General features: G+C 35.7%; 1 protein-coding gene across 1 annotated transcript in view; it reads left to right on the forward strand.

The window, feature by feature from the left end:
* LOC121377932 (deleted in malignant brain tumors 1 protein-like) overlaps positions 1-14994 on the forward strand; it is a 66513-nt gene that overhangs the window by 25199 nt on the left and 26320 nt on the right. The window contains exons 4-7 of the mRNA XM_041506027.1: positions 707-868; positions 8005-8086; positions 11432-11547; positions 14669-14830. Coding sequence (XP_041361961.1) covers positions 707-868; positions 8005-8086; positions 11432-11547; positions 14669-14830 — 522 coding nt within the window. The remainder of the gene's footprint in view (positions 1-706; positions 869-8004; positions 8087-11431; positions 11548-14668; positions 14831-14994) is intronic.

Raw genomic sequence — 14994 nt, forward strand, 5'->3', positions numbered from 1 at the left:
CGACTTTATCTCAATGTACGATGGCGAGTCTCGAGTTAATTTTGTTAAATAACATGAAGACCTATCATTCGACTTTATCTCTGTGTACGATGGTAAGTCTGGAGGGTTTTTTTTTTTTAATGACGTGAACTCCTACTATTCGACTTTATCTCTATGTACGATGGCGAGTCTGGAGTTACTTTTCTTAAATAACGTGAAAACCTATCATACGACTTTATCTCTATGTACGATGGCGAGCCTAGAGTTTGTTTTCTTAAATAACATGAACAGCTACCATACAACTTTATCTCTATGTACGATGGCAAGTCTAGGAGTTTATTTTCTTAAATAACGTGAATACCTACCATACGATTTTATCTCTGTGTGCGATGTTAAGTCTAGAGTTTGTTTCGTATAGTGAAGTGAATGCCCTCCATACGACTTTGGCTTTGTGTACGATGGTACCTAACTATGATACGAAATGGTATCGAGTTTAATGTCAGATAATTATTATGCACATGGTACAACATAACCAAGTTAATAAAAACCACACGAAGCACACACACAAAATACCCCAACCCAAAACAATACCCCCCCCCCCCCAAAAAAAAAAAAAAAAAAAAAAAAAAAAATAGCTACAGCCCTGCACAAGGTTGTATAATAATATATATTTATAATAATATTATGTTGGGGCAAGTATGTAATACTTTCAAGTGTTTTTCTCCAGGACCTGACAGGAACAGTACCAGAATCGCCCTGTGGGGTGGAACTTTTCGGACCACGTCCACAGTTCACAGTAGTGGAAACAGGATGTACGTTTCCTTCCAGTCAGACAGCTCCACAAGAAATCAAGGTTTCGTCATCAGATATTATCAGTCAAATAACGCAGGTGAGTTTGTATCTATGTCACTATTTGCAACGGGGGGGGGGGGGGGGGGGGGGGGGGAGAGAGAGAGGGAGAGAGAGACAGAGAGAGAGAGAGTCTGTAAACATTCCGTCTGGAATCGATCCCCGTTGGTGGACCCATTGGGCTATTTCTAGCTTCAGCCAGGGTAACACAACTGGTGTAACAAAGGCCTTGGTATGTACTATCCTGATTGTGGAATGGTGCATATAAAAGATCACTTGCTGCTAAGCGAAAAGAGTAGCCCATGAAGTGGCGACAGCGGGTTTCCTCTCTCAATATCTGTGTGGTCCTTAACCATATGCAGTGTTCTAGCAATCAATATATAGAGGGGCGCAGCGCCCCGTCCCCGTTTTGTGCCGCCCTGCCGTGTTTATTTACGCACCGCCCCTGATTATCGACGCCCTGCACTAATTCATTGTCAAACAAAAATACAAAATCTTGCTTTCCTCACAAAGCGTGTACAGTGTTGTTACGAGTCTCAATTCCCAACTAAGAAACGTTTGACAATAGATTGTTTGGCCACAGTTGTGAAAGCCGACAGCAGTAACGTGATATGTTTTTTTTCTTTTCTATTGTTAGTCGATATGACTGCAGACGAGCGGACAGGCAGTCTTACAAAGCTTGAATGCGAAGTAATCCTCACACCGTCACGCACATAACCACACACCACCGCAGACACCTAGTTGAAAGTAGACCATCATGATAAACTTCGACAGAACGTCAAAAGCGAAATTTATTTTGATAATTAAATTCTTGAAAGTAATTGTTGCCTTTGCAAATACCCAGACCAAGATTCATATAGTTTTAACTGATGTCAGTAGTCCTTATCAATGACACATTGATTGCATCTTTATAATATTTTTAATAGTGTCTATATTTAGTACATTAGTACAATAATATTGCATACGGCGATGAATGTACTGTTTCATCAAACATCCAAATTTAAGAATAATAAATTTGGGTTTGGAAATTGATTGCCCCCCTCCCTCCAAAAACGTTTTGTAAATTAAAACCAGCATAGATATTCCTACATCTATGATATTTATGAATGTAAAAAATTCTATCATATCACGCACTTATCTCAAAAATAAGATTTTCGCGTTAAAAATGCCCTACAATTAAATTAGCGCCCTGCCCCATCAAAATCCTAGCTAGAACAGTGCATATGTCTCACGCCATATAACCGTAAATAAAATGTGTTGAGTGCATTGTTAAATAAAACATTTCCTTTCTTCCTTTGCAACAGTCGTGAGACTGCGAAGCACAGTAATAGAAAGTCTTTTTTTTAAACGTTCATGTAATAATCCATAAGAGTGCCCCCGCCCCTCCCCCTCCACACACTTCCTTGCTTAGCGGTATTAGCAGAACTTTATTCAACTCAGATCACCAAACGGTGATACATTGAGGTGGATTACGAACATATCATCCAGATAGCTGCAATACACGTTTGACAAAAAATATAAACTATATAAACTATAAAAGATAATATACACATAATACACAATAGGTATAATAATATAACAGTTTTATAAGCAGGTATATACTTTAGTTGATAACCATTGCGTACTGTCTATAATCATGCTGTAAAGATATTTTTGAAAACAGAGTTAATCACATTTAAGAACATACATAATTTCTTTGTCGTTGATACCTTTTTCGAATTAAATAATTGACAAAATTTATAAGTATTGGGTCTGTCATAATACATTTTTTTGTTTACATATATGAATCTCTCATTTGCGAAATATGTATATTGAAATAAATAATGATATTCATCACCCAAAGTGATGTTACAGAGAGGACATTTTCGTTCTTGTCTATCGATGTTTTGCCATTGGCCAGTTTCAGTTGGTAGATAATGATTACATGTACTGATCTTGTATTGTTTGACTTACAATACGACAGATTATAACTGTCAGATTAGTCCACGAGCCAGAGACAAAAATGGTATCACCTGGGTGGGCAAAGTGTCATAGTGGGTTTTTTAAATAGCCCTATGTCTGTAGTTAATAAATTAGTATGATAGATTTTTTGAGGAGTAGATTTTTGGTGGATTTTGACCCCCAAAAACCTACCCACTGAAAATGCGCCTGAGCTCTCGAAGGGTGCGTAATCGGGCTAGGATGACTGATTGAGTTGGACTTTGCTAATGGAGGGTGTGGGACACTGAGTTAAGTTTCCACCCCATTCGTTATCGCTGCGTCACTTAACACACCATTATCAAGTACTACATGATAACACAACCATGTTATTTACAAGTCAGACCTGAGAAATAGATAGGGCGGATCTCGCGCAGGTCGTACAGTATATATATATATATATACCGGACACCCTCGGGACCAGGTAAAAAGTCCTGTTATTAGAGGTATCCGGTTTAGAGAGGTTCTCTTCCTTACAAATATTTAAAAACATATATTTTCGACTCGTCAACACTGACATGTAGTGTATTCCAAGGTGTGTGATTGCTGCTAGCCAGGCAAGCAGTTCCAACAATCTGCCACCGTGTTCGTTCTGCCATTACACGTTGGCAAACTGACCCTTTTGTTATGTGTAATGCTTTCGTACCTGCAACATTTTGCGTGTCGTGGTAACAGAATGCAGTGGAAAGCAATCAAAGATAAATGACTTTTTCAAAAAGTGTATAATAGAATGAGTTTCGACAAAACGTATGACACTAAAACTGGCATCCTATAACATTATTAAATGTAGATCGTAAAATTGCTTCCAGCGTTATAGCCTTTAGAATGAAAACTGTTTTGTCAAATATAATAGGTGAGTCTCAAACAGGATTTTTAAAAGGGAGATTTATAGGTGAAAATACTAGGGTTATATATGATTTATTGAACTATTGTGACATAAATAAAATTCCAGGTGTACTGCTTACAATTGATTTTGAAAAAGCATTTGATACTGTTGAATGGGAATTTATAGACAAAACATTAGACGCATTTAACTTTGGACAGTCGTTTAGAAAATGGATAAAATTAGTTTTGTATAATAGCAATAGTGCGGTTTTAAATCTCGGCTATCTTTCAGATTTCTTTAAATGTGAACGAGGCTGTAGGCAAGGCGACCCAATTTCACCATATTGATTCATCATATGTGTCGAGTTGCTGTCTGCCGCTGTCAAGCGTAGTACGGAAATTAAGGGAATAAACATCAATAATCAAGAATATTTTATTTTTCAGTATTCAGATGACACTAACTTTACCTTAGATGGATCAGAAAAAAACTTAACTGAAGTTATGAAAATATTAGATGATTTTGCTTCTTGTTCAGGCCTTAAGAGAAACACAGATAAGTGTACAGCAACATGGTTTGGTTCAAAAATAAACTCTAATGAGCAGTTATGCCCACACATTCCAATAAAATGGTTTAAAGAACCTTTTAAAATTCTCGGCATAATATTTTCAATGGAACTCCAGAAAATGTGTCCACTTAACTTTGAAAAACAATTATGTAAAGCGAGAAGGATTAATTTATACCAACCTCACTACTAAATTTTATTCCACCTAAATTAATAAAATAGTTCCTACATTGGTATGAAACGGGTCTAAAATCGGTATGTGATTTATTTACATCGAATGGTATGATAAAGCAATTCATAAGAGTTAAAAATTAATATAACATAAACGGTAATTATTTACTATATTTTAAAATACTTTCATATATACCAAAATATTGGTTACGCAAAATAAAAGGACATATGTTAACTTTGGAAACCCCAGATAATGACAATATTTTAAAAAGAATGCAAAAATCGAAAAGCTGTAAATTTATTTACTATTTATATATAAAATCAAAAGTGTTTTCTACATTACATATTGCGAATAAATGGTCACAAAAACTTAATACAAATATTACTGAAGGTCATTTGTCAAAATGTTTTGAAATTATAAAACAAATTACCCCTGATATTAAAACTAAAAACTTTTAATTCAAGCTTATACATCGTATTTTGACAACAAATACCTATATCTGTATGTGTGGCATACAGGCGGATAATAAATGCAGTTTTTGTGCTAACGAACCAGAATCTTTGGAACATATATTTTTCTATTGCCCTCACTCTAATCAAATATGGAAAACATTTCAAATTTGGCTCGAAACAAAGATAGGATCAGTTATTAAATTAAATATTCAAGATGTTTTTCTGGGTATCCCTAGTCAAAGCATTTTAATAAATCATCTAATTGTTATACTGAAAAGATACATATATAGTTGTAAACATAAAGAAAAACTACAAAAATGTATGGGAGCTCTTAGTTTTATAAAATATTATCGAACAATAGAAAAATATATTTTAGGGTACAATGAAGACCGCTTCACAGAAAAATGGGGCATTTTACCTCCTTAAAATTAATACTTTAAATAATAATAATAAGTCCATCAATTCCACTTAGTTTATTTTTACGCTAATGGAAACATCCTTTCAGCGAGATAAAAATGTCCTTAATTTTCTTACTAATATACCTGTCCTCCATGACTTTGCCAATCCCTATTACGTAATAGAAGTACATAGCTATTTTTCATTATTATTATTTTGCGATGTTAATTCTTCAAATAAGATGTATAATATTGATTATGTATATGTGTGTGTAGTTTACCCAAGCCACGTGGGTATATAACACGGATGTAAATGTGGCATTTCATGGAAATAAACTTAAAAAAAAAAAAGTATTACACTGATGCTTTAAATAACATTTTTATGTAGTAAAATTACGTTTTTCTCTCTCTCTTATTTTAAATTTGTTTTGACGACTGTTGATACTTTATGCATTCCAGTTTAATAGTAGGGTTTTATAGTAAATTATTAATCACACAAGGGAATAAACATAATTTCTTCTTAATATATAATTTAAATAAAAAATAGCTGATGAAATTTCAAGATGTTAAATTTGTTGTACTAGTCAATACGCACTTTCCTGTATGTGCGAAAATGCTGATAAAAGATCACTTACCTCTATCGAAATACCCCCCCCCCCAAAAAAAAAAAACACAAAAAAACAAAAAAACAAAACAAACAACACACGTGTCAGGATTTTCAAATGTTTGACATCCAATATCCGATGATTAATTAATGAATGTGTTCTAGTGGTGTAGTTAAACAAAACAAACTTTATTTTACAGATCGCACGTGAAACTGCGAAGGATCACTAATCTCTCTCTCTCTCTCTCTCTCTCTCTCTCTCTCTCTCTCTCTCTCTCTCTCTCTCTCTCTCTCTCTCTCTCTCTCTCTCTCGTGCGTGTGTTTGTTTGTGTATGTGTGTTAGTGTGTATGTGTATTGATTGCAAACATATTTTATTGTACAAAGAACAAACGAATTGGGCACAAGTTTGACAACTTACGAGGCCCTCTTCTATATTCATACAATATACTTGGCGACCTATATTACATAGCTGTAAATATGAACTACATGTTTACATTCAAGTGTAAGGAAATGTATTATATACAAAATAATGTGAAGGAAAGAAAAACAAATATGATACAACAGATTACACAAATAGTACATCACGTGCAGTTAAATTCGCTATCACATTTACAAATAATCCTTATGGTAATTTAAATAATACTTTATTAATCAAAACGATAAGTTTTTTAATATATATTTGAACATAAGTAAATATTTCTTTATTATTGGCATCGCTTAATGTGCTTCTACCATATAACAGTAATTGTAAATCTATTGGTTGAAAAAGCTGTAAGGGTTTACATAGAATCCGTCTCTGTTCATATTGTTTACATTGTAAGAAAAAATACTGAAATCATTACCGATGCTGATGTGCATACATTTAGAATATGACTAGACCATTTTACATCATCTTCTAAAGTTAAACCTAAATGTTTATGCGTTTTTGATTTGTTTAAAGTTGTGTCACCAAATACAAGACATGGTTCATTAATTAATTTGGTTAGAGAAAACAATAATACATTTTATTTATTCGGGTTAAAGGTAACTAACCATTTGTTTGACCATTCATAAAGTTTCAACACATTAATGTTTAGATCGCGTTCTATAATTGAAATGTCATTTGACGATATTCCAATACTTGTATCATCGGCAAATAGCCTTGTGTGTGTATGAGTGTGGTTTTTCTTGTAGTGTGTGTGTGTGTGTATGTGTGTGTGTGTATGTGTGTGTGTGTATGTGTGTGTGCGTGTGTGTGTTTATGTGTATGTCTATGTGTATGAGTGTGTATTTTCTTGTAATTTCTTGTGTGTTTGTATGTGTGTGCGCGTGTCCATTTGTTTCTGTGTATATGTGTGTACGTGTGTGTATATGTGTATACGTGTGTGTTTGTGTGTGTGTGTGTTTGTATATGTGTGTCTGTGTTTGTATGTGTGTGAATTTGTGTGTATATATATGTGTGTGTGTGTGTGTATGTGTTTGTGTGTGTGTGTGTGTGTGTTTGTGTGTGTGTGTGTGTGTGTGTGTGTATGTGTGTGTGTGTGTGTGTGTACAGGTATGTATGTGTGTTAATGTTTATGTGTATGTGTATGAGTGTCTATGCTTCTTGAGGAAGATTACCTTAATCTTCCTTCATTTTGTTCTCTTTGTATGTTTTGGTTACGCCAGTGTGGGTATAATCTTATACCGCAATGTTTACGATATGGGAAAGCGAGGGTACGCATTTCAACTCCATTTACAATAGGTATTGTCTATTTAAGACTAGTTATAGTCACCTTTATTATACAGTGTTATACCTGGTGGCTGTTGGAGAGTTAAAGTGTGTTTAGTTTAACGACACTGCTTTATTAATCATCGGCCATTGCATGTTAAACATCTGGTAATTCTGACTCATAGTCATCAGACGAAGCTCGCTACTTTTTCCTAATGCAGCAAGGGATCTTTTATATGCGCTTTGTCAGAGACAGAAAAGCACATACCACTGCCTTTGACCAGTTGTGGTGCACTTGTTGGAACGAGAGAAAAAAAACCCACCGAGGTGGTTCCATCCTACGAAGCATGCACCTCAAGCGAGCACTGAACCGTCTAAGCTAAATCCCGTCCCCGTGGTATAGATAATTGTGAAAGTGTTTGTTGTGATGACATGTTTCTATTTATATCTAACTATTCTACGACATTTTTTAAACATATTCACCTTTTGCATTTCAGATTCTACGTGTTTCTATGACTTGACAGCAAACTCCACCGTGCAAACATTTACTTCACCTGGCTACCCAAATTTCTACGACAAGTACGTATAACATTAAACAAAAAATAGCTGGTCATCTTGACAAATGTTTTGTTACAAATTGCATATAAAACACAAAAAGGAAATATTTTATTTAAAGAGGCACTCATCACATTTTATTTACAGTTATATGGCGTCGGACATATGGTTAAGGACCACACATATATTGAGAGAAGGAACCCGCTGTCGCCACTTCATGAGCTACTCTTTTCTCAGCAATGGATCTTTTATATGCACTATCCCATACACAGGATAGCACATGCGACGGCCTTTGATGTAACAGTCGTGGTGTACTGGCTGGAGCGAGAAATAGCCCAATGAGCTCACCGACGGGGATCGATCCCAAACCGACCGCGCGTAAAGCGAACGCTTTACCACTGGGTTACGTCTCGCCCATAAAACAGAATGTCATTATTATTATTATTATTATTATTATTATTATTATCTTTTTTCTTCTTTGTTTTTAATTTCCTTTTCATTTTGCGTCAAGCGAATCTGGGATTATTGTCATTTGACCGTAAATTTACAGTATTAGGCAGGATCACAATGATAACATCATTAATATTACCAAAATATTATTTGTTAATTTCGCCACCATCCCCGTCAAACCAGTTATATTTGAAAAGTTAAATAAACCATTTTACAAATTCATTTCGCGAAATAAATCTGACAAAGTTAAAATAGAATTTATAATTCAGGACCATAAAAATGTGGTGTGCGATTGCGTGTGTGTGTGTGTGGGGGGGGGGGGGGGGGGGGGGATACAATTAATAAACTAACTACGTATATAATATCATTAAAGTCAACGTGGATAAGAATGTTACTTTTAATTTACCACGAAATTGACATGTTTCTTTTCGTCAATTGCATGCATATCGATCAGAAGGAAATGTTTTATTTAACGATGCACACAACCCATTTTATTTACGGTTATATGGCGTCAGACATATGGTTAAGGACCACAAAGATATTGAGAGAGAGGGAACCCACTGTCGCCACTTCATGGGATACTCTTTTCTCAGCAAGGGATCTTTTATATGCACTATCCCATACACAGGATAGCACATACGACGGCCTTTGATGTAACAGTCGTGGTGTACTGGGTGGAGCGAGAAATAGCCCAATGAGCTCGCCGACGGGGATCGATCCCAAATCGACCGCGCATCAAGCAAGTGCTTTACCACTGGCATACGTCTCGCCCATAAAACAGAATGTCATTATTATTATTATTATTATTATTATCTTTTTTCTTCTTTGTTTTTAATTTCCTTTTCATTTTGCGTCAAGCGAATCTGGGATTCTTGTTATTTGACCGTAAATTTACACTATTAGGCAGGATCACAATGATAACATCATTAATATTACGAAAATATTATTTGTTAATTTCGCCACCATCCCCGTCAAACCAGTTATATTTGAAAAGTGAAATAAACGATTTTACAAATTCATTTGGCGAAATAAATCTGACAAAGTTAAAATAGAAGTTATAATTCAAGACCATAAAAATGTGGTGTGCGTTTGCGTTTGTGTGTGTGTGTGTTGGGGGGGGGGGGGGGGGATAAAAATTAATAAACTATCTACGTGTATAATATCATTAAAGTCAACGTGGATAAGAAGGTTACTTTTAATTTAACACGAAATTGACATGTTTTGTCTCGTCAGTTACATGCATATCGATCAGAATGAAATGTTTTATTTAACGATGCACCCAACACATTTTATTTACGGTTATATGGCGTCAGACATATGATTAAGGACCACACAGATATTGAGAGAGGAACCCCGCTGTCGCCGCTTCATTGGTTACTTTTTAGCAGGAGACAGGATAGGACATACCACGGCCTTGGTGCACTGACTTGAACGAGAAATAACCCAATGGGCCCACCGACGGGGATCGATCCTAGACCGACTGCGCATCGAGCGAGCGCTTTCCCACTGGGCTACGTCCCGCCCCTCATATCGATCAGAGAACTAATTATGTATGACGATCATTTTATTAATTTAAAAATTAAAATATGACTAACCCATTTTGGGAAATATGTTCTTGATAGTTGGCGAAACATCCAATGTAAACAACCAATAGAAAATGAAAAAGATATCGCAGGTATAAACAATTGGTTTGAGAATGAAATATTAAAAAATAAGAGTTTTTTCATTAGTGATTTAGTTAATACTAATTGAGGATGTCTAGATTTATGTGATTTTATAAGAAACTTTAATATATATATATATATATATATATATATATATATATATATATATATATATATATATATATAAACCTTTATTATAGAGTATGCTTCTTTAATTAATGCATTGGAATATGGGGGAAAATGTAAAATATATTGATGGAATAAAAGGTGTCAATTACAAACGATAAACTGGTTTACCCCTACAAGCTAAAACAACTTCTTAAAGACAAAATGGGGTGTAGAGAAAAATACTGATTATTATGCTACACAATAGCCATTCCAAAATGTTAATTAAAATACTAAAATAAACAATTTTGTTGTTCACCAACAGAATGGAATATGTTTTACCATATACCTTTTAAATACATTAGAGAACTTTATGTTGGTTTCAATACAAAATTCTACATAGATTTTTCATTACCAACACTATTCTATATACAATACATTATATTAATTCAAATAAATGTACTTTTTGTAATCTTATGTCAGGGACCATTGAACGTATATTTTATGATAGTTATTTGGAGAAAAATATTACAAACTGGATATACAGTACTGTAAGAGAGTGCATGAATATAGATCAGCACATTGCCATTTTGGGTCTACTTATTCAAACCATAAATTAAACCCCCTTGAATTAAAAACCATAATTGAAGAAAAGTTGGAAACTATTATTAAACTTATCAAATATTGAGACATATTTATTTCTAAAATACCTTCTTCGAACTTACTACTCCTTCACACACCTTTTTATAACACTTTTGTGTTTATATTAATTCCGTACATGACATCTTTTCGTTTTCTGTTTGGTCCCAAACCACCCTCACTCCCAAACAAAACAAACACAACATCAACAACAAAAATATACATAAGGTGTGTTTGATTATGGCTATTCGTCTGTAAGCCGTCGTTAATATTTATATTATATTAAACTAGCTTCCATTTCGTATGACGTTTGTCTCCTGAGTGAAATAAATTAGTTCACGAGGGACATGAGCATAATAACAAATGGTAGGGAGTTTAATATTCTATTTATTACCAATAATCGATTTTAATTTTGGTTGAGGTTCTTGTAAGGTTGTATAACACCTGATATAAACTAAGATATTTTTAACCATATGGGTAATAATATTTCTCCTTTGTTTTTCTTGCACAGTAATGAAAGGTGTGGGTGGTTAATAGAGGCGGAGTCCAGCAATCTGACAATCAAGGCAGACCTGGTCGAGTGTCGAACAGAAGGCACAGACTACGACTTTATCTCTGTATACGATGGTAAGTCTGGAGTTTGTTTTCTTAAATGACGTGAACGCCTACTATGCAACTTTATCTCTATGTACGATGGCGAGTCTGGAGGGTTTTTTATATAAAATAACGTGAACACCTACCATACGACTTTATCTCTATGTACGATGTTAAGTCTGGTGTTTGTTTTGTTTAACAACGTGAACACCTACCATACACCTTTATCTCTATGTACGATGGCGAGTCTGGAGTTTATTTTCTTAAATAATGTGAACACCTATCATACGACTTTATCTCTATGTACGATGGCGAGCCTAGAGTTTGTTTTCTTAAATAACACCTACCATACACCTTTATCTCTATGTATGATGGCAAGTCTGGAGGTTATGTTCTTAAATAACGTGAACACCTACCATACGATTTTATTTCTGTCTGCGATGTTAAGTCTAGAGTTTTTGTTTAATGAAGTGAAGACCCTCCATACGACTTTATCTTTGTGTACTGTGGTAAGTCTAGAGTTTGTTTTGTTTAATGAAGTGAAAGAACGCCATACGACTTTAGCTCTGTTTACCATGGGACCTAACTATGATACGAAATGGTAGCGAGTTTAATAGCAGATAAATTTTATCCACATGGTAGAACATGACCGAGTTAATAAATACCATACGAAGCACACGTATACCAAGCATTCTGAGAGTACTGCTAACGCAATACATGCCCCCAAACGAATCCAACAATATGTTTCGTATCTCCTACACTCAAGGGTTATACTTCTGTGAAAAGTGGGTAAATCACCATGGAAGTTAAACTTGATCAGTAACCGTACATGATAAAGATATGTTCAATATTTCATCTCATTATCTTCAGGCATTGCAAGGCAAAAGTTTGGAAAACAAGTTATCATATTTCCTAAGTTTAAGGACCGTAACTCCATTTAAAAATGGGTAAATCGCCATGAAAATCAAATTTGTCTGTAACAGTACATACATATTGAAATGGCTGCAAAATGGTATTTCACAGTCTCTAGATTTCAATATTTCACTGGGGCCATGCCCCCGGATCCCCTAATATCTTGCCCCTTCCATGCTAGTTCGCTCCAAGAATTCATCTCCCCCCCCCCCCCCCATTTCCCCCCACAAAACCCCCAATCCGAAAACAATTGTTTTAAAAACAACAAAACAAAAAACCCTAGCTACAGCCCTGCACAAGCTTGTATAATAATATTTATTTCGCCTTCATGTAAAATTATTTAATCTCATTGGTTGTTTGCCGTTGGACAAATCTCTTATACCCCTGTGGGCGGAGCCAAATTCTCTTATACCCCGTCTGTAATTTCCAACAGTTTCCAGCCACCCCAGTTAATGCTAAGGCAATAATTGCATTATAAATAACATTGATAATCAATCAAGTATACATAATTAATTTTATTTTTCCTATAAAATACACTATTTCAATAGTTTTAAAAGCTGCAATGTTGAACTCGGCCACCTAATTACGGTCGTTGTGTTATTGTATTAATGCGCGATTAGCAACAGTCGTCTGCTACCAATGTAAACAGAACATGGCCGTCAAACGATTTGCAACGCACTCTGCCGTTGAAATTGAGGAAAACCATGCAAATGTAATACCCTCTTGCACAAAGAAGGCTAACAAATCGGTGGCAAACACATTTCGAGATTATTTAAAAGAAAACGAACTGGATATTAATTTTGAAACATTTGAACTCGTACGCTTGAATGAAGTTTTGTGCCATTTTTATCTAGACCTAACAACCAAGGATGGCGATTTTTACAAGACATCTACACTTGAATCAATTAGGTATGGTCTTAAGCGATATCTGAAGGCACCACCACATTGTCGAAAGATCGACATCATCAAAGATGCAGCCTTTTGCGATGCGAATGAGTCTTTTAAAACTGCAATGCTGGAGTTAAAAGCAGCCGGTAAAGAGGAAACGGACCACAAACAAGTTATTTCTGAATACGATCGCGAAACAATTTATTCTTCAATGTTTATGGATGTAAACATACCCACCGGTCTAGCAAACGAAGTTCAGTTCGACATACGTATATACTTCTTCCGTCGTGGATTCGAGAACATGGAAAAAATGACAAAAGACAGTTTTGAAGTACTAACGGACCATGACACTGAAAAAAACAAAAGGATAACTTAATAAAAACCACCGTGACGACAAAGAATCGTATTGTGTCTTCATGCCGGAAGAACCGGGGTCCCCTCTGTGTCCAGTGGCATCTTTTGTCAAGTATATTTCCAAGCTGAATCCGGGATGTGATCGTCTTTGGCAGTATCCCAAAGACAGTATCTATGACGACGACCAAGTATGGTATGCCAATAAACCGATTGGAAAGAACGCACTGGGTAGTTTCATGACAACTTTGAGCAAGCCATGTCGTCTTTATCAAGTGTACACAAACCACTGTCTACGAGTCACCGGCGCCACTATTCTCACACGGTCACATTTCGCTGCAGCACAAAGTAAAAGTGTTACTGGTCACAAAAGCACAAGTTCTCTGGTAGCATACCAACGAATATCGGCAAATTAGTAAAGCACTATCCACGTGTTCCGCTACATCCAAAACTGCCACTGACGTCACTTCGACCGACCTAGATTCATCATACACCAGCGCCAGGGAGACATCGGAGACTACAAAGACCACCCGGTCCATTCAGCAGAGTTCACCACTTTACAATCGTGCAGCATTACTCGTCAGCAATCATCATTTTTTTTTAAACTGTACAATTCAAACTGTGAATATCATCTTTAAAAAATGATACCTCCCTAAACAGTGATCAGCTATTCAACTAGTGTTGATATTCTTGTTGTTTTTTGTTTTTTCATTTTTAATAATTATATTTTTTTTACTACATACAGGTCTGATAAAAAAAAAATATTGTATTTATTAATATCTGTTTCTGTCTGGCGTTATTTTATTTGGCTATATGATTTAACATATCGGCAAGACAAATTCGTTGTAGAAGCATCTCTCGGGGTATATGGCTTTTTATTTTATCCACACAAAGAACACACAAAGGGTACATAAAAAGCCATATACCCCTCGTGATGCTTCTACAACCTATATTTATAATATATTGGGGCAAGTATGTAATACTTTTAAGTGTTTTTCTCCAGGACCTGACAGGAACAGTACCAGAATCGCCCTGTGGGGTGGAACTGTGCGGAACACGCTCACAGTTCACAGTAGTGGAAACAGGATGTACGTTTCGTTCCAGTCAGACAGGTCCATAACAAATCGAGGTTTCGTCATCAGATATTACCAGTCAAATAACGCAGGTGAGTTTGTGTCACTCTTTGCAACGGGAGGGTGGGGGGGGGGGGGGGGAGGAAGCCCAGTGGTACAACGCTCGCTCGACAAGCGTTCGGTGTGAGATCCAGTGAGAGAGAGATAGAGAGAGAGAGAGAGAGAGTGAGACCTGTACACACACACACACACACAC

Source organism: Gigantopelta aegis, chromosome 7, assembly GCF_016097555.1.
Source record: "Gigantopelta aegis isolate Gae_Host chromosome 7, Gae_host_genome, whole genome shotgun sequence".
NCBI lineage: Eukaryota > Metazoa > Mollusca > Gastropoda > Neomphalida > Peltospiridae > Gigantopelta > Gigantopelta aegis.